Raw genomic sequence first — 25,467 nt, forward strand, 5'->3', positions numbered from 1 at the left:
CATAGTGGACTTCACTGGCCTCCAGATGGTTGAAGGTCAAAATGACAGTTTCAGTGCAGCTTCAAAGGGCTTTAAACGATAACAGACGAGGAATAAGGGTCTTATCTAGCGAAACCATCGGTCATTTTCGAAAAAAATACAACTGTATATGCTTTATAAACACAAATTATCACCTTGAACGTACTTCTGGTTTCCGCATTATTCAAAACGCTTAGGCCGTATGTCCTACGCCTTCCCTATTCTACTTATGGAACGAACACGGCACCAGTTTCGTTTTTTTCCATAAGTAGAATAGGGAAGGTGTAGGACACCATGGCTTTTAAGAGAGATTTATATGAAGAGTCAAAATCATGATTTAAAAAGTCATGATTATGACAAGTCAAAATTACAACATGAAAAGCTGAGAGATAATTTTGTAAAATCCAAATAAGCTTTACATATCTTTATTGGAAAGTGTTTAAACAATGTTTTTCATGCACAAGTGCCTGCAATCATCGAAAGAATAATTCGTTACAGCCCTAAATACACATTTTTTTAAAAATGTAATTAATTTTGTTGTGGATTCAGCTTCAGAACACCGAACAGATATGTGCATTGGCTCATTTGACTCAGGCTGCCCCTTCAGGCTTTTCCAAGCCAACATCACAGTTTGCTTACAAACTTTAGCTTCTAGTTCATTATGAGACGATAAGTCATTATTATGACTAATTATGAGATTAAAAAGTCAAAAAGTACTTAGTCATAATGACATTTAGACTTTGAATCTCAGTTTCGACTTTTTATCCAATGATTATGACTTATGTCATAATTATGATTGACCAAAGCATGATTTTTTTTATGTAGCGGAAATGAGCTTCCATAGGTTTGTCATGTAGCACACGTCATGAATGTCGAAAGCCACTGCTGAAATAAAACCTTTTTTCACAGACTAAGGCATTAAAGGTCACTATGATGATTCTGGAGCAGTTTGTTCTTCAGCGTGTTTCTTCTGATGGCTCTGAAAACTACTTAAATAAGTGAATCTCTCGCCGCAGATGGAGCAGTGGTAAGGTTTCTCTCCTGTATGAACTCGCTCATGAGTCTTCAGGACGTCTAATCGAGCGAACGCCTTGTCACACTGAGAACACTTGTACGGTCTTTCTCCTGTATGAATCCTCTTGTGATTTTGAAAGGTATCAAATTTACTGAAACTCTTCTAACAAACGCTGCAGTGATACGGTCTTTCTCCAGTGTGAACTCTCTGATGGGCACCGAATTGACCCTGATCGGAAAAGCTCTTCCTGCAGTAGGAGCACAGAAACGGTTTCTCTCCAGTGTGAATCCTCTCATGATGAATCAAATTAGGTTTTTGACAGAATCGTTTATCACAGTGTGAACACTGATACTGTTTCTCCTCAGAGTGTATTTTCTGGTGTGACTTTAGAGCAAATAACTGCATAAAGGTTTTCCCACATTCACTGCACTGGTACGGCCTCTCATTGGTGTGAACACGCACATGTTTCTTCAGATGGGATGCGTACATGAATCTTCTCTCGCAGTGAGGGCACTTGTACGGCCTTTCACCTGTATGAGTTCGCTTGTGAATATCTAGGCTCCTTTTGCTGCTGAAATGCTTGTCACATTCGCTGCAGTGGAAAGGCTTTTCACCAGTGTGCCTCTTCATGTGAACTCTCATATTAGAAGGAGTGGTGAAAAAATCCTTCCCGCACTGTTCGCAGTGAAACTCCTTCTTCACGTTGTGCTCTTTTGTATGACGTCTCCTCTCTTCTAAGGTAGGAAAGCTGATGTCGCACATCTTGCAGGTTAAATCTTTCTGTTCTGTGTGTTTTCTCTCATGTCTCACTAAATTACGCTGTGAACTCAATGTTTTCCCACAGGTGGAGCAGGAAAAACTCTTGACCTCCAGCTGATCTTTTGATGTTGAAACCGTTTCTTCATCAGAAGATGAAACACTGTTGTCATCTGAAAAGAACAAAACATTAATAGAAAGTCTAACATTAAATTGTACTCAGAGCTCGGCTACATCCACATCTAAAAGAAACAAACCTGCAGGAATAAACTCATCATCAACTCAGGATCAACTTCATCCTCCTCCTCCTCGTGTCTCTGTTGTTGTTCCTCTGCTGTGGTTTTTTCTCCTCTGCTCTCTATCAGGTTCCTGCAGTCCACCAGTTTGACGGAGCACATCTTCAGCGGCGTCTGCAGCATCTGCTGTTCTCCAGCGTTACAGTCAGAGGTTTGATCAGCGGATCCATGATCCTGAGAGTCAGTATAACACAGTAAAGTGAGGCTGAGCTCTGAGTCCTGTGTGTCTCTGGATCTCCAGACTGAATCCTGAGCTTCTGTCCCGTCAGTCACACACACTGAAACCTTCTCCAGATCCTGACAAACACAAATAAACAACAACCTGTTGATATTAGCCTCATTACTCAGCAGTTATCTCTAGTGGTTATATTGGTGATTAGATTAGCATATTTAGCTGCTGGTTTAATTTGAGATGTGCGTAAGAAGTGAGAAGCTAACAAAACTTTGGTTTGATTGAGCTGAAGGATGAAATGAGCCGCTCAAACCTCTCTGTTGGGTTTGTCTCCTCTTTCTCTTAGCTTTGCCTCCAGTGACGCCACCTCTTTCTTCAGCTGACAGATTTCACTGATGAAATCCTCAATATCCAGCATGGACAGATCAGTTCCTACTGATTTACAGCAGATCACATCCATCTGCGCTTTCATGCTCAACATCTGAACACAAACACATCATCATTACTAAAAGATGCATTTATAATATACTCAAAAGATTATTTGAATAAAAATGGATTCACCTTAATTTTACTCTATTTTCTTCAAATCACATACCCTATTATGTCATCTCCCGGACGGTCTTTTTTTATAATTTAACAAACTCAGATCACTGTTCTCAAAACAGTTAATTCAGTCAACTGAACACTTTCAAAATGTCCTAAACAGATTGTACGTTTTCATTAATTTCACACAAACTGCAAATCATGTGAATCATTTTCTCAAAATACAACACACAAAACTCTTTGCACAAAGTTCATGCATCCAACCAAAACTTTAATATATCAGCTTTACACAAATCATAAACATTTATGTACCATTTGTCCAAGCACAACAAACAAAACTCTGGAATTTGTCATATTATCAAATGCACATGGTGTGTTTTCAGTTAGCCCCAAACTGATATCTGCTTGATTAATAATACACTCAACACAGGAAATGTTTTTTTGTTTTTGTTTTTGTTTTTTCACAAAATGTTTATGCATTTATCACAATTGCATTATGTGATAGGGAAAATATAAAAGGGAAATTATGAACAGAGCATGAAAATATGCAATAGAGGGGGGCAATAAAGAGGTGGTGTAAAGTAAGTGTAAAGGTGGTGTGTGTGTAGAGGAAGGTGTAATGAGAAGAGGAAGGGTGGAACATAAAGGAGATCATATATGAGGAGAGAGGAGGAAGTAAAAAAGGAGGATAGGAGAAGAGCTGAATAAAGTGGAGGACACTGTGGAAAGAAATTATTCATTTGTATTTGAACTTTATTTAAAGTATTTGTAATTTTTAATAAAATCAAGATACAATGACAATTTGTATATTCACATATGTCAGGGTGGCACAACTGCAAATATTTTATTAATAATAAATAAATGTATTAGTAATAATGTTAAACCTGACACTGTAATGCAACATCTAGAAGACTCGGATAGATCACCGTGGAAGAGTGAAAAGAGCTGTAGATATCTCTCAAATACTGATTAAAACAGCTCATTTCAAGTATTTGGATGTTCCACCTGACAAAGAAATGTAAACACTGAAATGTTGTGTAACAACTGAAACTTGTTTAAACACATTGTTCATGACTCAAACATATGCATTACATCAGTTTTGAATTTGTTTTTGTTTTTTTTAAATACAGTTTTTGAAGCTTTCATATAACAAAACCTGTTGGAAAAACATTACATCTACAGCATCTACAGCTGAAAATGTTCTAAAATCATTAAAGAAACACTTTTGAGTATTTACTTTTAATAAATACATTAATAGAAAAATAGAGTGTGTTTAGATGTTAACTGTTTTGAGAGCAGTTACATTACTTTGGAGAAATGAGGCAAATCGATTGGGAAAAACTGTAAAGGAAAAAAAGTTTCCTCAGACACGAAGAAAAGTGCCCAAGACAGCAAAATAAACTGTTATAAACAAGACTTCTGCTTTCCAAAAGGAATAGCGACTACAGGCTAATAATAAAAAAAACTATCACCTTCATTTAAGACATTTACCTTCAGCTGCTGGATTTCTCAGATTTCTGCTCGTTTCTCCTTAAACTGTAAATCATTTAAACCGAGAAACGAGAAAGCATCAGACAGTCATAAAAACATCAAGCATATAATGATGTAAAATCACATCATCAATGTAAAACATGTTAACAGGGACATGCACAGACATTTTGGGGGGCAGGGGCTCAAGTGGAAAAAAAAGGGCACTTATATTTATTAAAAAAAAAAAAATAAACCCTTAAATATATTAAGACAACTCTGACTTCCCTTACACTCATGCAATTGTTTTATACTCCACAGATTTCTACAAAATAATTAATTCACATATAGAGACCATGGTCTTCTTTAGTATTCACTAGGTTTATCACAAGAGAAGGCAACAGCAACTATTTTCAAGCTATATATTTAGAATAAATGACTGCACCTAGGAGAGGGACATAGTTTCACTAATCATTTGTTTAAATCAATAAATCATTTTAATAATTTTTTTTTGGTGTTATTGGAATACTTCTTTCATGAAGTGGACAGTTTTAAGATTGTGGTCCATTTTTGCTGCCATGTCTTTTACTCTAATGGAAAGAAAACTCAACCCTAACCTACACATTTAGATGGAGTTTGTTTTAAGCCTACTACCCTCCATCTGTTTGCATCTGTAGATTTATTCTAAATTAACCAAAACAAGCTAATCTGCGTATTTAAACACGTCAATAATTTGTTTTCCTGAACTGTTAATGCATTATATATTATAACAAATGCCGGCAGAGGGCGCCAAAAGCGCGCTGATTTTTGTTGTTAGACAGCACAGCACAATCAAATACACGATCAAAGCCAACCATGATTCAAAATATGTTATTAGCTAAATAATAATATTCGGCCACTTCTTTGTGATAGAAATGCTACAGCCACTGTAATTTCTTCAACAAGAATATGTGGACATCAAACATGCAAAGACGGAGCGAGGGTTTAAACTTTTGTTGATGTATTATCATGTGCGTAGATTTAAGAATAGAATTATGTAGCTAATGCTGTATTATGATTTTTAAATAGTTTTAATAAACCATGCATCCTTAGAAAACTGTCTAATAATGCGGTTCATGTGCGTCCATGGAATGATCCAACGCTATCTCACGACCAATTCGTACTTATTCTACGAGGTGGTTATTTCGTATAAATTCATACGACCTCAATCGTGCGAATTCGTACGATTTGTCTAAACCCCAGTGACGGTTAGGTTTAAGGGCGGGGTTTGGGGTAGGTCATTCGTATGAATTCATACGATTTAGCCACCTCGTAAAATACGTACGAATTGCCGTGAGATCGGGTTGATCCTCTTCTGGTATTGACAGCCCTACAGTTATCTTCACCATGGTTCAAAACGCAATGCATAGCACAGTAAAATAATTGAAATTATAATATAACATAAATTAGTATCAAATCAGGCAGATGCGTTGATGGTGGTCAAACTATTAATGCAGCGTTACATGTAAAAATAACCATAAATAGCCAAAATTTCAGGTTTGTGAACATAGGCTAGCCTACCTGAAAGAAATGCACAGGATGCATCCATCTAGAGCTTTTTTTCTTTTTCGCTTCTCATCGCCAGACAGCAGTTGCATTTTCACGGGAATAGCTGTCACAAGTTTTCAGCCAGCAGCAAACTCGAATTGGGGTGAGGTAGGGCGGGGCGCGCGAGCGTGCGGTATGAATGGCGCGTCGCGGAATGAGGGCATCTGAACTCGACAATGCCGACCTGATATAGTATTTTTTAAATTTGTTTTATTCAGTAAATATATTTGTTTGACAGGGAAGCTGTGCGCAAAGAGGAATATTAATTTATTTAAAAAAAAAAAAAAAAAAAGCACCCTAGAAAAAAAAAGGGCACTTTCTCTCGAGAAAGAAAAAGGGCAGGTGCTCAAGCCCCTTTTTTGTCTATGTGTGCACGTGCCTGTATGTTAAAGACGTGCGAGCTGAATATACGGTATGTTTACCAACAGAACCAAACACTTTCGCGCGCTGCTCACAGTTTCACACAAGTATAGGTCTCTGCGGAACAAAAGAGGGGCGTCTCCCAATTTTGGGGTGTTTTCTAACTGAGAGAGGTGTTTATAACGATCCAACCAAAAAAGTACGGAAGCCGGGATATGCGTTGTTTTTTTTAAAGTACGAAAGGCCATTCATTATTATTTTATTTTTTGTCTTGTTTTCTTAGTATTACAACTACTTTTTTTTAATGTCCCGAGAAACAATTATGTCGAGATAATGAAAAATAAATAAAATATTGCTGCATGCTTGACTTCCGTAACAGGGAAACTATGCGTTTTTCCCGAGTGCCTGCCTAGATATATGGAAACATTTTACTATAATACATTCATTTATTTTGAAAAGTATGAACTATTTTACAGGACCTATAGCTTGTAGCTCGAGAGGGCGAAATATATGATTTATGCAAGTTTTATTAGCCTCCTCCATTTTTAGTTATTTATTTATTTTATTATTATTATTTTGCATAAACTAGCCTACGAATTATAATGACACGGGATGTAATTTTGTCACAATGGCTATATATTTTACATAGACAAATAGTCATTTGTTTGAACTTATCCAATCGGCGTCATTTGGTTGGACATGGGATGTAAAAATACTATAGTAACTGATAGTAAATTGTGTTTTTGAACCAGTATATTGTAGTATACTGTATATTATAGTATTTACAACACTTTGTTAATTCTTGCTACAGCATAGGCTGTAGTACTTTAGTTTGTACTACAGTTAACTGCGTGTAGCTATTGTAGTATAATATAGTTTAAAGAAAACTTAGTACAGTATTGGGTAACGTAATTTGTTTATATTACTATAGTTACTATATTACCACAGCAATAGCCTATAGAATTACCACAACAAATTAATTCATGTATGGTTCAAAAACACTATAGTATTTACTATAAATTACTACGGTATTTTTTCACCTCACCTATTTTCACCTCAAATAGTTTCTTAAGGCTAGATCCTTCTTGTGCTACAAGTCTTGTTTAATAATACTCTTCAATATGAATCACGCAGAAGAGAAGGCACGCGATCAACAGCCTATTTTATTTAATCTCTCGCATGCCAAATTTCACGTGCATAGTGTAAACCTTCGTTATAAAAGCTAGGCTATATAGTATTATATATATTATATTATATAATATTAAAATGACATAACCACTGCACTATATCAACAGACAAGCAGATCGAATACGTAGGCTAGACAGTGCTTGTGATATAATTAACTTTAATTTTAAGTGTTTGTTTTTTATAGGCTATCAACTGCCTCAGCGTATATTGTATAAGTATAAGCTTTGCATTAATAAGACTACTGACTTACTGAACTTGTGTAAACTTAAAAAAAAAACAAAAAAAACAATTGTTAACCTGAAATGATGACTCTGAAGACTTTAAACTTTATAATCATTTTATTGACCACAGACAGCCCCAACCTAATGGCAAAACTAAAACAAATCAAGTGACTAACAGATCAATAGCGAATGTTAATAATAGTTATCGCTAGAAGTGAGTGGAAGATTGCTTGGAGCTTTTTACAACGAGTTAGCAAGCATATTCACATAAAAGAAACGTTAAACAACTGTTAAACAACTTTAACAATACACTTACATTCATATACAATACATATCTCTTATTGTTTTTCCGGAAATATCCCACTCGATTTGAGCAAATCAGGTAAAGAGGTTGAAAAACACCTATTCCCGTGTGACAACACCCCAAAGTTGGGAACCGCCCCTTTTTGTTCCGCAGAGACCTCCTTCTCGTTTCACACAGCAACAAATGACGCATTTCCGCCTCCTGTTGGACTGGAGCGAATATTTTAGGCTGCGTCCTGCAGAGGTCGCATTTATCGCGTGTATGTGGCTGTCTAATTTTTGTTGCTGATCTATTCAACTCTAATAATGATCAGTTTACCTTACGAAAAAAAAAAAATTTTTTTTTGAAGAAATATGTATTTATATAATTCATCATGGAGATGATTAGACCGTTTGAACATGCTCCTCCCAAACTTTGTTTATAAAACATCATTTGTCGTTTGAATTCTGCATTCTCTTGAGACGCAGACTGGTGGAGGTGGACAATTAGATATAATTGTTTAATTAGTGACACTTAGCCTACATTTTAAAATCTTTCTTTTAATACAGCAACATTTGTATTTTAAAAACGTTATTTGAATATGGCAACATAACACCTCTTTCTAAAATATTTCTATGATCAAACAGCTGACAGAGACTCCTCCCCCATCAGCCAATCACTGTGGGCATAGTTAGTAAGCGTGTTGACATCATCCATAGCAATGAGGTCAATCCCGCCCTTTCTCTTAGTTTAAAGCCTCTGTAAAGTCAATTCTGAGAATTGTTTCTGAACACATTATAAATGTTACAAATGTATTGCTGAAACACATTACAACGACTGTGAACTCTGTAGTACTGAATTGTGGAGTTAGACCGTCAAACAGTTTTTCACCAATTCTGTGTTCAGGATTTTTTGGGCGGAGCTAAAATGGTGACTTGATGATGCGCTAAAGCCACCGAACATGGCCCCACCCCTAAAACTATGATAGGCTTGTTCCATCTGAAAATTTGTCAGACTTTGATCAGCGCTGCAGCTAATTACAATCACGTGCCATCAAAGTACCGCAAGAGCAAAATGGAGACCAGCCGCCTAGGTCAGGCGCTGCAGTTACTCAAAATCGTCTGTGAAAGCCTTGATGACGACACACTTTATTCTCATTGATCAGATTCTGTGATGACATGGATGACGTGTGTTGTGCATTACCATTGACATTATAGTTATAAAGCCTACATTTTGCTAACTAGCAATTTAGCGATTATCGCTGCAACATCGGTTCAGAGGGATGTGTGGATGCGGCAAAGCTCTCAAGATTGGTGGGATCGAGTTGTTGGAACCTGGGGTCAGGAACAGTGGGTCAGCAACATCTGTATGAAACGAGAAACTTTTGATATGTTGTGTGAGCAGTTGTCACCGAGGCTTTCTTACGAGGACACAACATTTCGCCAGTGCAGAAGCGTGTTGGAGTTGGATTATGGTGGCTTGCGACAGGAGCTGGTTATTGAACACTGGCACATCAGTTTGGCATAAGTGATGCATCAGTATGCCTAATAGTCCGGGAGTTTTCCCATGCCTTACGTGATGAGATGATGTGCGAGTACATCAAGCTGCGAGAAGGTGAGGAGCTCCAAACCATCCTTCCTGGATTCAAGAATCGCTGGGGTTTCCCTCAGTGTGCTACTGACGGGAGTCAAATCCCGATCATCGCTCCTCCTGAGAACTACACAGATCATTTTAATCGCAAGGGGTGGCATTCAGTGATCTTACAAGCAGTTGTGGACCACAAATGCTGGTAAGGACAGTTTCACAAACATCAACATATGGCCAGGAAGTGTCCACGACTCCAGGGATTCTATCATCTACGAGGAGGCAGAAAGAGGATTCCTCTGTCCTAAAGTGAGTCACTTTTTCTTGTAAATTCAAATTCAGCCTACAAGGTGTTCAGGGAATATTTATAGTATAGATGATATGTACATAAACGATACTGAACTATCTCAGCTTTATGTAATCATATGCTTTAATCATGCTAATAAAGTTACTGTGATTTCATATGGATCAATGATATTGACGTGCAATTATTTAACTGAAAAACCTATATTTTGATTTGCATAGTAATGTCATTATCACAGTATTTCTCTTCAGTAAGAGCAGTAATTTCTGTTATTTTCATGACCAAAGACCACTGAGGAGATCCAGGGCACACAAGTGCCCATCATGCCATTGGGGATCCAGCTTACCCACTTAGGTCCTAGAGACTGGGAATCTGACCGAAGACCAGCGTCATTTTAACAAAAGAATAAGCGGGGCTAGAATGGCGGTAGAGTGTAATATTAGGTTACTCTGAACTTGACATTGTCCAAAATAGTAACCCTGAAAACACTAGAAAAACTCTTCATCTTCTCTGAAACTATCCAGTATTTGAGGTGTTTGGCAGCTCGGCTTGTCCCCTAATATGCCGTCCATTTGTTCATAAAATGGAAAAGTATTGGCACTTCTATTATTGTGGTCTTTCACCATTTTGTACTTGCATTTTAGGCTTTTTATCTGTCGTTGACACTGAAGCCACAAGCGATCTCGTCAGCGAGATCTTCAAACACACATTACTAAGACTATTTACTTACAGATTAATTCACGTACTTTACGAACATACACGAACATAGATTAATTGTTCAACACAAGACTAGAAATGCGCATTAAATAGTAAATAGTGTCAATTTTGAGTTTAGTTTCTACACCTTGATTTTTTTTTCAACTAACATGTCTCATCGTGTTTTTAACCGTTCTGTGTGAATGGCCCGTAGGATATGTTGATGTTTTTGAAAACACCTTATGAAAACAAGCCTTATTTGGAGTTTATTCAGGTTATTCAGGTGCAGTTTCATTCCTTTTCTGTTTCTTTTGTGGTTTGCATCCTATTGGCTTAAACTGTTCCAAAAATAGCTTAACAATTTTCATATATGACTGTGACTCAAACCTGTGCCACAAAAAATAATGAAAGCTTTATTTTCATTAATATACAAAAATTTAAGGGTACACATGTAAAATAGCTACATTTATAAGGCCACTGGAAAATTATGGAATTAACTTTGTGATAATAAAAATGAACATAACGTTTTAAGAAACTAATTAATTATTGAAACTGAAAAGTTTCAAGCTTTGTTTTTAATACACTGCATGTTTTCCTAACTGTTTTCTCCTATTTCTTTCAATGATCTGTACAAATGCATTTCCAGGGTTTTCATTTACACTTCTGGCCCTGTATTCATGAAGAATCTTACTGCAAAATTCGAAGAAAATTCTGTCCGTTTCCTCTTAAAATCGAATAAAAATCCTAGCAAAGAAAAAAGTAATTTAGAAAGCATCTTAACCCTTAAAAGAGGTCTTAAGGTCAAAAATTGTTAACATTAACTTTTAAGAGACTTAAGAGTTTCTTGAGCAGTGGACGAAACATGAAGAGGGAGAATAAATGTGTTGCACTGACATTGTGCATGACAGTGAGTTAAGACGCCACACATTAGATCATGAAGGGATCATGTTTGTGACTGATCTTATTAGAGACACCTAACATCTCTGACACAGTGATGGAATGCTATAGCTCCAGAAATGGAAGTAATCACTTCATTAACTACAATTTGACAACTGGAAAAATGAAAATGCAGCAGTCTGTCACAATCTACTATAAGCAAAGTGATCAGACAAGTACAGCACTTTCAGAACCTCTTATTGTGTCGCTGTTCATTTATCAAAAACACTCTTTTTTAGGGGAGTTGGAAAATGAGCCTATTTTCAGAAAAAATGAGGTTTTCCTTTAAGTACAACATTAACAGCATGGAAAATGAAAAATAAGGAATATATACACATACAGTTGTGCTCAGAATTATTGGCACCCTTAGTGAATATAATCAATATAATCAATAAATCTGCATTGATTATCCTTTTGATCTTTAATTCATACATTTAGCAAAAATCAAACCTTGAAAGCATTGAAAATGTTAAAAGATTAGTTAAGTGTTGAGTCTCAGAAAGCCAACAAAAAAGACTGAAAAAACCCCAAACAAAACCTACAAAATCTTGCCATAAAATAACAATAAATTTAATCAGCTGCTTATTAGTTTGTTTTATTAATGTCTACACCTACCCCAACCCTAAACCTACCCTTACAATAATGCAAATACAGTAATTAATTGCAAAATCATGTTAAATGCTTTTAGAACTACATTATAATGACCATTAATGTCTGTATTAGTTAGCTTATGTACAGATACCCGAATTAGCCTGATAGCTTAGTTTATACACTCATTTGAACATGTCCTACAATATAATTATATTTATGATTTTTATAAATATAATCATATAATTATGATTTGTTAAACGTCTAAATATTTCAGTTTTAAATTTCAAATTTATTCACTTAATGTTATGTTTTTACGCTAATTAAGTTTTATCAAGTAATATACATTTTCATTTTGTTTTATTAAGCACTATATAGTAAGCTATACATATTTTACATATATATTGTTCGTATATATAAGCGAGTTCTGAAACTTACAGGATATTTGTATAGTACAATGACCTATTATATGTCAAAAGTTTAATTTCTCAGTTCATGACCCCTTTAAAGGCAAATCGCACCTTCTCTGGATACCCACAGCAGCGCCCCATATTGACCTAGCGACATATTTACACACAAGAAGCAAACAGCCTGAATTTAAATAAAAAATTAAACAACAGCAATCTCAATTTAAAAAAACAATATAAAACTAAAATTTAATTATAATGTATTGCCTTGTGTTAAGGAAATTGGCCTGATCAAAGGAATGCGAGAACTGACTAAATGTACTTTTGAATGCAATATATGTTGTTTCGAATATGCTTTTGAACGTTTAGAGAACATTTAGGAATAGCGTTTTTATAACTTAATGGGAATAGTTGCAAAATGCTTCTAGAACATTGATAACTTGATAACTAAATTAACTAAACTACATTTGTTTTCAAAAATCTCCAAATCATTTAGTTTTTTTAATCAATTTTTTGCCAATATACAATCCAGCTGCTCCAACTAAAAACAGACTGCCTCCAGCGAGTAACACCGCTGGTGCCAAAACCAGCTCCGTTACGCCCAGGACGACACCTCCTGTCACCATGGCTGCTGCTCCGACTGGTCCAACTCCTAATGCGACTTTATGTAGGGTTTCCTTAACTTTCTCTAAATATACATCTCTTGCTATAATTTTTTTAAACCTCTCATTTGTGTAGAACTTCCATCCATTTCCCTCTGCTATCTTCCCAATCTTCTCCATCAGTTCCGTGACCTGGTTCTCCTTGTCTTCACTGGTAAATGAGTGATATCTGCTACCAAAACTGTCAGTAATCCCCTGAAGATCTGGACTGTCTTTGCTTTGCTCATCTAACGATTTCCCCCTCAGCTGATCAGCGTGAGTGAACAGAACGATGGTGTAACATGCAGCATCTCCTCCAATGTTCTCATGAACCCATGTCATTATGTTTGTCTCTTCCTCTTCAAATCTCGAATCCAGTCTGATCACCAGCAGAAACACATGAGGACCAGGAGCAGACTTGATGACAAACTTCTCTATTTCATTCTTGATCTTCTTCTCTGCTGCATCAATCAGTCCTGGAGTGTCGATTATTGTGATGCTCTTTCCATTCACATGTGCTTCTTTTAGCTCACAGGTTTCAGTAGCAGCATTTCTCCTTTCAAAACTTTGTCCTACAATGGTTTCTACTGCACTGGTCTTTCCTGATCCAGTTTTACCCAGCAGCACAATTCTCGGTTTCCCAGACCCTGTCGATCAGAATTTCAAATAAAGCAGAGCAATTACAATCCAGACATTAAAAACAAGTAGACTAAATAGAGTTAATGATTTAGGTACAACAAGTGAAACAGCTAGATTTACACGCAACCTAATAATCCATTTCTAATTGGATTGATGGCTAAGTTAAATTGAAAAGCTTTTATGGAAACTCAATTTGAATGAAATTTCAATCAGACTGAAAGGCCTGGCGTAGACCTTAAATCATCCAACTGTGCTCTTAGAGTTACAGATGTATTTACAAATAGCCTTCAAATCATCTCCCACAACAAGTGCAATTCACACTTTGACTGTTGGATCACTTTTTCACTCTTTACTGTACACTCCAAATACAGTTGGGTTGAAAAAAAAAGGGGGGAAAAAAACAATATAGACTAACCCAACCATGGGTTATTTAGCATGTTGGGTTGTTCATTTAACTCAACATAATGGTTGATTTATGCTAGAGAAGGAATACTAGCTTATTTTTACTTCATACATGGGTTAATATTTCCATGTTAACTTAAAAATCTGTAAAATAAACAAAACAAATGTTTACTTTGAATGAATACAGTTCTAAATACAGCATTTTTATAAAGTTTTTATTAATGCATACAATAGTACCTACATTTAAACTTGTTTAACCAACAATTTAGACATTAACATTTAGGTTTTATTTGTTAACCAATTAGCCTATAAAATGTTAGTGTTCGAAAACTACCAAACTTATTTTGTCCACCCGCACGATCAAATTCAATTCAATGCACATGTAAACGAATGAATCGGATCGCAATGTTTAGGGTTTATATAAATAGAACTTGAGAATTTTTTTGGCTTGACAAAAATCAAGTTATGTTACCTTGGTGCAGGACTGATCAAGACAAAATGAGCAGAACCAGAATAAATTTTTTCTTACACTGTTGTTTATATCATTTAATAACATTTTTCAAAGACAAAGAAAGACACATACACACTTACAGAACTGTGATCTATCTACTATCCTGCTCTGAGCATCCTGGTACATCTCATCAGTGTAGTGCTTTCCTCCATTCACCTGCATCAACTTCTCAATCTTCTCCAGCAGTTCAGTGACCTGATTGCGGTTCTCCATGTCCTCATTATTGAATGAGATAAATCTGCCACCAACATCATTAACAAGAGCCTGGAGATCTTTACTTTCACTGACATACACATCTAATGGTTTCCCCCTCAGATAATCAGCATGAGTGAACAGAATGATGGTGTAACAAGTAGCTTCTTCTCCAAAGTTCTCCTGAATCCATTTAATTGTGTTTTTCTCCTCCTCTGTGAACCTCACACCCAATCTGATGACCAGCAGAAATGCATGAGGACCAGGAACAGTCATGTAGACACACTTTACTATTTCATCGTTCATTTTCTGTTTTGACATTGTTGTATCAAACAGGCCTGGAGTGTCGATGACTGAGATGATCCGGTCACCCAACTTTACATCTGCTCTCTCACAGGTTCTAGTAACTGACCCTGGTGAAACATCCTCCTTATAATACTTTTGACCCAGGATGGTGTTTCCCGTTGAACTCTTTCCTGATCCAGTTTTACCCACCAGAACAATCGTGAGTTCAGCTGGAATTGCTACTGTGAATCACATTAAACAGAGCATGTGAATGGCATTTAAAAGAAATAAGACTGAGATCTGAAGTTTTCAATTAAGCTGACATTGTTTTCAACATTAGAACAGTTAAAGTATGTACTTGTGCTGTCTTCTGTCCTTTTCTGTGTCCTCCCATGAGCCTCTGATTTGTGTAGGCGAGATAGTTTCAGTGACGTCTTTTTAATTTGTCTCACTGCGGCAGATGGTTTTATTTCTGAAATAACAATGAACTTAATTTTTAACATACCAGCTTTGCTTAGAAATTTAACTCTGATCTTTAAATTAAACTTTATTTTGATTCTAACATTACAAATATGACTTTCAGAAGCACACACACAGGTTTGTTTTTGTGAAATGTGGGGACATTCCATATAGGCATAATGGTTTTTATACTGTACAAACCATATTTTCTATCCCCCTACACCAACCCTAACACTAAACCTACCCATCACAGGAAACTGTGCACATTCTTACTTTATTTTTTTAGTTTACTTGTTCAGTTTTGCTCCTTGTGTTCCCTGGTGTTTTTTTAGTATTTATATTATTTTTAATCCTGTTTTCATTAAATCTTACTCTACATTTGTTCTCCTTTATGTCTGCGTTTTACCAATTTTACAGAAGACATTACAGCAGATTCACTTGTTAGCTTTCGACAGGATTTGAGATTAATCAAAGCCCACACTGAAGTTTTGTGAACTGGCGAGCCAACTTATCCAGAATGACTTTGTGAAGGAATTGTCTGTGGACCACAGAGACAGGATTGTATCAAGGCACAGATCTGGGGAAGGGTATAGAAAACTTTCTGCAGCATTGAAGGTCCCAATGAGCTCAGTGGCCCACATCATCCGTTAATGGAAGAAGTTTGGAACCACCAGGACTCTTCCTAGAGTGGGCCGCCTGGCCAAACTGAGCGATCTGGGAAGAAGGGCCTTAGTCACAGAGGTGACCAAGAACCTGATGGTCACTCAGACAGAGCTCCAGCATTTCTCTGTGGAGAGAGGAGACTCTTCCAGAAGAACAACCATCTCTGCAACACTCCACCAATCAGGCCTGTATGGTAAAGTGGCCAGACGGAAGCCACTCCTCAGTAAAAGGCACATGACAGCAAGCCTGGAGGACTCTCAGACCATGAGAAACAGAATTCTCTGGTCTGATGAAACAAAGATTGAACACTTTAGCAATCGTCACGTCTAGAGGAAACCAGGCTCCGCTCATCACCTTGCCAATACCATCCCTACATTGAAGCATGGTGGTGGCAGCATCATGCTGTAGGGATATTTTTCAGCGGCAGGAACTGGGAGACTAGTCAGGATCGAGGGAAAGATGAATGCAGCTATATACAGAGAAAACCTTGATGAAAACCTGCTCCAGAACGCTCTGGACCTCAGACTGGGGCGAAGGTTCATCTTCCAACAAGACAACGACCCTAAGCACACAGCCAAGATAACAAAGCAGTGGCTATGGGACAACCTTGTGAATGTCCTTGAGTGGCCCAGCCAGAGCCCAGACTTGAACCTGATTGAACATCTCTGGAGAGATCTGAAAATGGCTGTGCACCGACACTCACCATCCAACCTGACAGAGTTCCTGCAAAGAAGATTTTCAAACAGACTTCTTTCACAATGTCATTATGGGGTATTGCTTGTAGAATTTTGAGGGAAAAAAATGAATTTAATCCCTTTTGGAATAAGGCTGTAACATATCAAAATGTGGAAAAAGTGAAGTGCTGTGAATACTTTCTGGATGCACTGTAGATGTCACCTTAAGACTCTGTCTCTCTCCATACACTGTGGGCTATGTCACTAATCCCACTGTGGCACCCACTGGAGGAGACATCCAGTTCTCCCTCAAACTCACTCCTCACTAAGGCTCTGAGGAGCAGAAGGAGGGGGAGAAAGTTCCCTAGTCTGGTGGTCACAAGTCTGGTGGTCTTAACGCGTCCAAGTCTGATCCCAGAGCTTCCAAGTCCAGTGGCCCCAAGTCTGATGGTCCCAAATCCAGTGGTCCTAAGTCCGGTGGTCTCAGTACTTTCAAGTTTGGTGGTCCTGAGTCTGGTGGTCTCAGAGGTCCTTCCACCATTGGCTGCAATTCCTATGATGGCAATAGTCATTTTGTGTGTTTGGGAAGCACACACTTTCCCTGCTCCTCCGAAGCCGACAGCGTCCACTACGGCTCCTCCTGAGGCAGTGGTGACTGATAAAGATCCTCCCAAAGTGCTGACAAATGCAACAGCTCCTCCCGAGATAGCAGCATCCACTACAGCTCAAACTGAGGCAGCATCCCTTCTTGAGACCTCTGCCTGCCGTTACAGCCAAGGAGGTCATCTCTTAACTCTCGGTCTGTCCCGTCTCAAGCCAAGGAGGGCTTTTTGAACTCCCTGACCTCCCTGTTATGGCCATTAAGGCCGTCAATAAACTCTCTGTTTCAGTTCCACCAGCTCTTGGTGGTCTTCTGATCCTCCTGCTCTGCCTTGATGGTCTCCTACACCTTCTGCTCTGCCTTGGTGGTTTCATGCTCCGTCTACTATGCTTTGGCCCCTTGCTCTGTATCCACAAAGGAGGGGACGTTCTTGTGACCTTGCGCAATGTTCCCTAAATGTTCTCTAAAGATGACAAATATTCCGACCCTTTATAGAACATTAGGGACGTTCCTAAAACGTCTTCTTTTGGTATTGAAAGTGCTGCAGTTCCTTGTATGATTTTAGGGGCATGTTCCATTTTGATTATTTTATGGTCACATAAGAACATTACAAAAAGGACATTTGGGAAGTTAACAGAATGTTCCTACATGGTCATATAGTAACGTTCCTGATATGACTTTAGGGGGACATTCCATATTGGTTATTCTACAATCACATAGCAACGTTACAAAGAGGACATTTTGGAAGTTAACAGAACATTTACATATGGTTCCCTGTTAGTTAGATGTCATTTCAGGACAGCATTTAAAAATGAAACTGTTTTTGTTTCCCAACTCTACTTATTACTGGAAAAGCTAGTTTGAAAGCTACTGTTATGCAACTGAAAAAAAATAGTTACAGTAAGTTAATAGCAATGCTTAGTTACCTAGGAGAGAGCACTGCACTACAGCAAGTTATAACAAGTTTTCCACACAATGAAACTTTTATTTGTAATTGTGCAAGTTAATTTAATCATAAAATTCCACCGTAAATTAATTAAAAATATATTTCTTAGTGATTGTTTAAAATGAGGCAAGTGCTGCAGAAATTAAATGGCAGAAATGAAACCAACAATGGGTAAAAAGACTCTTTCATAAACAAACACATGCATACATGTATGACACTGAAGTGAAGTGAATGAATGGGTCTTACCTGCCAAATTAATGCCATCTTCTTTTGAAATTAGAGGTACTGTGAGGAAACAAATGTGATATGTTTTTATATTGTAGAATAAATGTATTTATAGATTATTTCTAGGTTTTTCAATGTTTATGCTCATACTAGTAGATGTACTCACCTCTATCACTCATTTTGTTTCTGTTTGGTTCTGAATTCTTAACAGAAAGCTGTGAATAAATCACTTGTTTCTATTATTTTTAAGCATGCAGGGTTTGTTAAACTGTAAAACAGTGTCACTCGAACTGAAGTGAAAACTTTATATGGCACAAGTGCACGTCACACAGGCAGTTTAACCAATCAAAACATGAGCAAGAAAAAAAAAAAAAAAAAGGAATTCCAGTTGTTTATCTACTACTGACGTATTTTGTATTTCTCTCTGATATGAGAGGTGAAATGGTCCTATTTTAATAACATTTGAAATAGTACAAATTATATACTGACAGCAATGATGGCTGATATTATACAATAGTCTACAATTACCACAATTAGTCATTTTAAGGATGGTAAAACGTCCTAAACTGTGAACATAAAGAGCTACACTGGTAAATTAGTAAGGTACTTGTTATTAACTTTTCCTCAAGTTCTGTGTTGGTTTAATCTTATCAACATACATGTTTGTGTTCAGGTTCAGCTTAACTGTCAGCATTCTTCAACTAAATAAGTAAGTATGGATTCCTGGTCAGAGATCAAGTGACATCAGAAAATATTTTTTAAGGAAGGAATGGCAGTGATAATTTACTCATAATTAGTCAGATAGTGTTACCAATGGGACACGACTGTCTACACTGGACTCTCGTTGCTCCTCTTTTTATGCTTCTGGAGCTCCTCAGTGAGAGATACGAGACCGGTGTCAAGCGCAGGTGATGCTCTTTGGCAATGACGCCACTGGCATTGTGGCGTTCGCTCCTGCCCTGCTTATCACAGACTTAAAAGACATAGTAACAATGCAGCAACAATAATTGATTCAAATAAAGTATCAAAAGAAAGTAACCATATGGTTTTGTTTGAACAACACACATAATATTCATAATATAAACAACTTATGTACATTAGGGCACCAACCAAGGCACTAAAAGACACTATAATAAAAATTTATAATTCAGATTTTGATCTCCATATCCATTTACATATATTATATATATCTTCCAAGGGGTTTTTTCCCTCCTAGGACTTTTTTCCCAGTGTTAGCACGCTGGGTTTTTCTCCTAGGGGGTTTTTTCCACCCCTGGGAGTCAGCCGACATTGGCTTAATGTAGCACCATCTTGTATATGTTACATATTACCACGCTTGGTTGTACAGCTTATGTTTAACCATTTCCCTTTTTTTCTGTGCTTCTAATATGTAAAGCTGCTTTGAAACAATTACCAATTGTAAAAGCGCTATATAAATAAATTTTACTTGACTTGACTATGGCCACGTTGTCAATCCCAAAAACTGAGTGTGAACATGGCCTATGATGATTCTGGAGCAGTTTGTTCTTCAGCGTGTTTCTTCTGGTGAGTATAAAAACTTCCTAAATAAGTGAATCTCTCGCCGCAGATGGAGCAGCGGTAAGGTTTCTCTCCTGTATGAACTCGCTCATGAGTCTTCAGGACGTCTAATCGAGCGAACGCCTTGTCACACTGAGAACACTTGTACGGTCTTTCTCCTGTATGAATCCTCTTGTGCTTTTTTAAGGTATCATATTTACTGAAACTCTTCCCACAAACGCTGCAGTGATACGGTCTTTCTCCAGTGTGAACTCTCTGATGGGCACCGAATTGACCCTGATCGGAAAAGCTCTTCCCGCAGTAGGAGCACAGGAACGGTTTCTCTCCGGTGTGAGTCCTCTCGTGCTGTTTCAGATGAGATGTCTGATGAAATCGTTTATCACAGTGTGAACACTGATACTGTTTCTCCCCAGAGTGTATTTTCTGGTGTGACTTTAGAGCAAATAACTGTGTAAACGTTTTCCCACATTCGCTGCACTGGTACGGCCTCTCATTGGTGTGAACACGCACATGTTTCTTCAGATGGGATGCGTACATGAATCTTCTCTCGCAGTGAGGGCACTTGTACGGCCTTTCGCCTGTGTGGATTCTCATATGAGCATCAAGATTCCCTTTGGTGGTGTAATTCTTGTCACATTCGCTGCAGTGGAAAGGCTTTTCACCAGTGTGTGACTTCATGTGAACTCTCATATTAGACGGAGTGGTGAAGAAATCCTTCCCGCACTGTTCACATTGAAACTCCTTCTTCACGTTGTGCTCTTTTCTATGAAGTCTCCTCTCTTCTAATGTAGGAAAGCTGATGTTGCATATCTTGCAGGTGAAATATTTCTGTTCTGTGTGTGTTCTCTCATGATTCACTAAATTACGCTGTGAACTCAATGTTTTCCCACAGGTGGAGCAGGAAAATCTCTTGACCTTCAGCTTATCTTTTGATGTTGAAACCGTTTCTTCATTTCCATCAGAAGATGAAACACTGTTGTCATCTGAAAACAACAAAACATTAATAGAAAGTCTAACATTAAATTGTACTCAGAGTTCGGCTACATCCACATCTAAAAGAAACAAACCTGCAGGAATAAACTCATCATCTTCATCCTCCTCCTCCTCGTGTCTCTGTTGTTGTTCCTCTGCTGTGGATTTTATCAGGTTCCTGCAGTCCACCAGTTTGACGGAGCACATCTTCAGCGGCGTCTGCAGCATCTGCTGTTCTCCAGCGTTACAGTCAGAGGTTTGATCAGCGGATCCATGATCCTGAGAGTCAGTATAACACAGTAAAGTGAGGCTGAGCTCTGAGTCCTGTGTGTCTCTGGATCTCCAGACTGAATCCTGAGCTTCTGTCCCGTCAGTCACACACACTGAAACCTTCTCCAGATCCTGACAAACACAAATAAACAACAACCTGTTGATATTAGCCTCATCACTCAGCAGTTATCTCTAGTGGTTATATTGGAGATTAGATTAGCATATTTAGCTGCTGTTTTAATTTGAGATGTTCATAAGAAGTGAGAAGCTAACAAAACTTTGGTTTGATTGAGCTGAAGGATGAAATGAGCCGCTCAAACCTCTCTGTTGGGTTTGTCTCCTCTTTCTCTCAGCTTTGCCTCCAGTGACGCCACCTCTTTCTTCAGCTGACAGATTTCACTGATGAAATCCTCAATATCCAGCATGGACAGATCAGTTCCTACTGATTTACAGCAGATCACATCCATCTGCGCTTTCATGCTCAACATCTGAACACAAACACATCATCATTACTAAAAGATGTATTCATAATATACTCAAAAGATTATTTGAATAAAAATGGATTCACCTTAATTTTACTCTATTTTCTTCAAATCACATACCCTATTATGTCATCTCTTAATTTAACAATAATTAATATATACACAATACATTAATAGAAAAAAAAAAAAAAAACAGTGCTTTATCTATAAATGCTGAACTGTTTGGCTGAGGTAAGAGTGTGTTTAGATGTTAACTGTTTTGAGAGCAGTTACATTACTTGGAGAAATTAGGCAAATCAATTGAGAAAAACTGAAAAAAAAAAAAAAATCAGGTTTCATCAGACACGAAGTGCCCAAAATAAACAGTGATATAAACACGACTTCTGCTTTCCAAAAGGAATAGCGACTATACTGTAATAATAAATAAAAATATCACCTTTATTTAAGACATTTACCTTCAGCTGCTGGATTTCTCAGATTTCTGCTCGTTTGTCCTTAAACTGTAAATCATTTAAACTGAGAAACGAGAAAGCATCAGACAGTCATAAAAACATCAAGCACATAATGATGTAAAATCAAATCACATCATCAATGTAAAACATGTTAAAACGCACGAGCTGAATATATTTACCAACAGAACCAAACACTTTCGCGCGCTGCTCGCAGTTTCACACAGCAACAAATGACGCATTTCCGCCTCCTGCTGGACTGGAGCGAATATTTTAGGCCGCGTCCTGCAGAGGTCGCATTTATCGCGTGATTGAGGCTGCTTTTTTTTTTTTTTTTCCTATTCAACTCTAATAATGATTTATATCTTACGAAAGTTTCTGAATATCAACCAATGTCCCGTTTAAAGAATTTAACTCTGTTATTAAGGCTGGACTTATATATGTCTGATGAAAGCTTCCCTTAACCATGTCATGATCTACACAACTATCACAACTATGTTTGGGAGGTAAACGCTTTAAAGAAAGTAATTATCAACTCATTCTCGAAACTCAATAACTCAAAAAAGAATATTTTGGTGTTCTATAATAGTTAACAATCAGTGGAGGAAATCATACTTCATGCCCAATAAAATAAGAGAAGTGCATTTTAAAATTCTGCATATATATATATATATATATATATATATATAATATATATATATATATATATATATATATATATATATATACACTTGTAATGCACTTCTGAATGCAGATGATATATCCACCTTCTGAAAGAAATTTGTCATTTATTTTTGATCATTCACACTTTGCTTCTATTGTTTTTCTAAAGTTAATATGAATTTAATTTACACATTAAGGATGTTGTTTGTCTCTTTGGAAACCAAAACATCTTTAAAATCTACTGTCTTTATCTTTGTGGCAAAATTTTATTTTCACAAAGGTTTAAGAAAATATGCTCTTACTGATTTCATAAATGAAGTAGAACATTTAATCACATCACTAAGGATAATTGATAATATGAAATTTTCTTTTTTGACAAAATATGATGAGATTTACTGTGATTGATACCTGTTCTGATGCTTTTTTTCTTCATTTGTAAGTTTGTAAGTTTAACATTGTGTTTTGATGTTTGATATAAACTTCTAACCTGTATCTGCTATAAATTTACAGTTAAAGTTGTTTTGAAAACTTCTTATCCCAAAAATTTTTAAAATATTGTCAAGAACAAAAAGTTTTGCAAAAGCGTTCTCCAAAAAACAAAATAACTTAATTTGAAATTAATCAATCAAAACATTTTATAATGATCAGATAAATCCAATTTTATTAAGCTAGGGTTAAGCGTAGTGTCAAAGGTACAAAAATAATAAATTTGAGTTTGTTCCTGACACAGGTTGTGAAGGTGATACTAAACACACAAAGAAGATGAAGACAGTGATGAAGGTTAACAGGCTTTAATGTTCCAAAAGGTAAATCCAACGATAACCCACCCCTGTGCATACAGTCAGATGAATACAGAGGTGATCCACACTCCAATCCAGAAGGGGGCGCTATAACCACCACAACAGGAAAAAGCACAGATGAAGAACAGATGATCTAGATATGTATGTAATCTATTAACCAGTTTAAACCGCAGAAAGACATCAATAAAATAGCTTGAGAATAATATCTCACGTAGCATTACATTTAGCTCAGGCAAGTCATAGAGTGTCCATGATGTTCGTTGAGGAGCATTTCACTCAATATATGCACTTTATTATAACTGAATTTGGGATCTCTTTGGTAATTGTGTTGGGGATTTTACAGTTAAGACCCAAAAAACATATGATGAATGAAGACTTGGAGTCAGTTTACAAAAATAAACTGAAGAAAATTTTACTGAAGAGCAGTTTGCAGTTTCATCAGCAGAAGTCAGCTCGTAATCCACCCTGCGTACATTCACATTTCCACAACAGTTACTCTACCAGAGGTCACTAACTTCGTCATTACTTCAGGTTGAATGATTCTGATTGGTTAATAATAAAATAAACTTAGAAAATGTCCACACATGGACTGATAGACACAAGCACATCTCCTGAGGACACCAACAGATTTCAGTATTTGACCTATAAATCTCTGTGACTAAAAAAACAAATAATGATGCTGCCATCTTTCTAAAGTCATTTTTACACCCCTGTAAATTGGCTCCAAATCTCAGGTGAAAATTGTCATTGTGATTAGTCAGTAAATATACATCTGTGACATTTAATATTTCGGCTTTCATCTTAATTTATGTTTGTCTTTCTACAGAAAAATATTAACAAAATCAAAAAATGTTTGGGGAAGTTTTCTTAAATTTGGTTGATTTGACATGGAATGACCCAGGTGGATTTTGAAATGTTTTAACTAATTATAATGATTATTTTGGTATCAAATATTTAGCTTCCGCCAAAACACTTTCCATATTCAAGTTTACAATGCCATAGTTATTATTATGCCATATTATACATTGTAATTAGTCAAATAAGTACTGAGTACTATTAATTAACTACATGTACTTACTATAGAGTTAAGGTTAGAGTTAGGTTTAGTTACTTATAACTATGCATAATTTACTGTTTTTACTATAGTAAGTACATGTAGTAACGTGTAACTATGGCACTGTAAAATAAAGGGTAACTGGAAGTGTAAAACTCTTGCAGTTCAAAAAGTTTGCGCTACATCCTACACCTTCCCTATTCAACTTACAGAAAAAGCTTAACTGACGTGACTTTCATCGTAATTTGAATACAGATGGCGGTCTGGAGGAAGCTACATATTTTATTTCATACCTTTTAAAAATATGTATTTTATTTTTATTTTTTTTATTATTATTTTACACAAATGCATCACTTCAGAAGACCTTTATTATCCCACCAGAGCCGTGTGGATTACATTTATGATGGATTGATGTACTTTCTCGTTGGTATTGCTTACTGCCATTATAAAGCTTGGATGCATCAACAATAATTGACTCAAATAATTATCAATAGCATATGGAAAAAACATTTTTATTGAAAAATACACAATGTAATATACATAATATAAACAATCGACTTATGTACATTAGGGCACCAA

The 25,467-nt window shown here is 36.7% G+C and overlaps 2 protein-coding genes and 1 pseudogene across 5 annotated transcripts; all 3 read right to left on the minus strand.

Moving 5' to 3' along the window:
• Window positions 1-946: 946 nt before the first annotated feature.
• Window positions 947-2,732, minus strand: LOC137031925 (zinc finger protein 883-like; annotated as a pseudogene).
• A 10,177-nt stretch (window positions 2,733-12,909) lies between these two features.
• On the minus strand, window positions 12,910-18,941 carry si:dkey-1c7.3 (uncharacterized). Its single transcript, XM_067404245.1, has 5 exons — window positions 18,826-18,941; window positions 18,681-18,719; window positions 15,450-15,563; window positions 14,695-15,333; window positions 12,910-13,709 (listed from the first exon to the last, which is right to left on the minus strand). The coding sequence occupies exons 1-5, from the start codon at window positions 18,836-18,838 to the stop codon at window positions 12,910-12,912; spliced, it is 1,605 nt and encodes a 534-aa protein (XP_067260346.1). The 5' UTR covers window positions 18,839-18,941.
• LOC137031924 (zinc finger protein 25-like) lies at window positions 18,681-22,595 on the minus strand. Of its 4 annotated transcripts, none has more exons than XM_067403308.1 (5): window positions 22,554-22,595; window positions 22,378-22,438; window positions 21,761-21,928; window positions 21,266-21,572; window positions 18,681-21,181 (listed from the first exon to the last, which is right to left on the minus strand). In XM_067403308.1, exons 3-5 carry the CDS (start codon window positions 21,926-21,928, stop codon window positions 20,160-20,162), a joined length of 1,497 nt encoding a protein of 498 aa, XP_067259409.1. In that variant the 5' UTR covers window positions 22,378-22,438; window positions 22,554-22,595; the 3' UTR covers window positions 18,681-20,159. The 4 variants fall into 4 exon arrangements, with proteins under 4 accessions (XP_067259409.1, XP_067259412.1, XP_067259410.1 ...); XM_067403311.1 differs by having other exon boundaries at window positions 22,359-22,438; window positions 22,554-22,587; XM_067403309.1 differs by having other exon boundaries at window positions 22,537-22,586.
• Between the last annotated feature and the right edge of the window lie 2,872 nt (window positions 22,596-25,467).

The sequence above is a fragment of the Chanodichthys erythropterus genome, chromosome 12, assembly GCF_024489055.1.
Source record: "Chanodichthys erythropterus isolate Z2021 chromosome 12, ASM2448905v1, whole genome shotgun sequence".
Classification (NCBI taxonomy): Eukaryota; Metazoa; Chordata; class Actinopteri; order Cypriniformes; family Xenocyprididae; genus Chanodichthys; species Chanodichthys erythropterus.

Excerpts from the sequence above, each read along its gene's own strand:
- si:dkey-1c7.3 (XM_067404245.1), bottom strand. Across the intron at positions 15,564-18,680 it reads AGATGGCATTAATTTGGCAG|AAATAAAACCATCTGCCGCA; the intron begins GTAAGACCCATT and ends TTGTTATTTCAG. Across the intron at positions 15,334-15,449 it reads AAGGACAGAAGACAGCACAA|TAGCAATTCCAGCTGAACTC; the intron begins GTACATACTTTA and ends TGTGATTCACAG.
- LOC137031924 (XM_067403308.1), bottom strand. The coding sequence starts at position 21,928 with ATGTTGAGCATGAAAGCGCAGATGGATGTGATCTGCTGTAAATCAGTA. Across the intron at positions 21,573-21,760 it reads GAGACAAACCCAACAGAGAG|GATCTGGAGAAGGTTTCAGT; the intron begins GTTTGAGCGGCT and ends TGTGTTTGTCAG. Across the intron at positions 21,182-21,265 it reads TGATGAGTTTATTCCTGCAG|ATGACAACAGTGTTTCATCT; the intron begins GTTTGTTTCTTT and ends TGTTGTTTTCAG.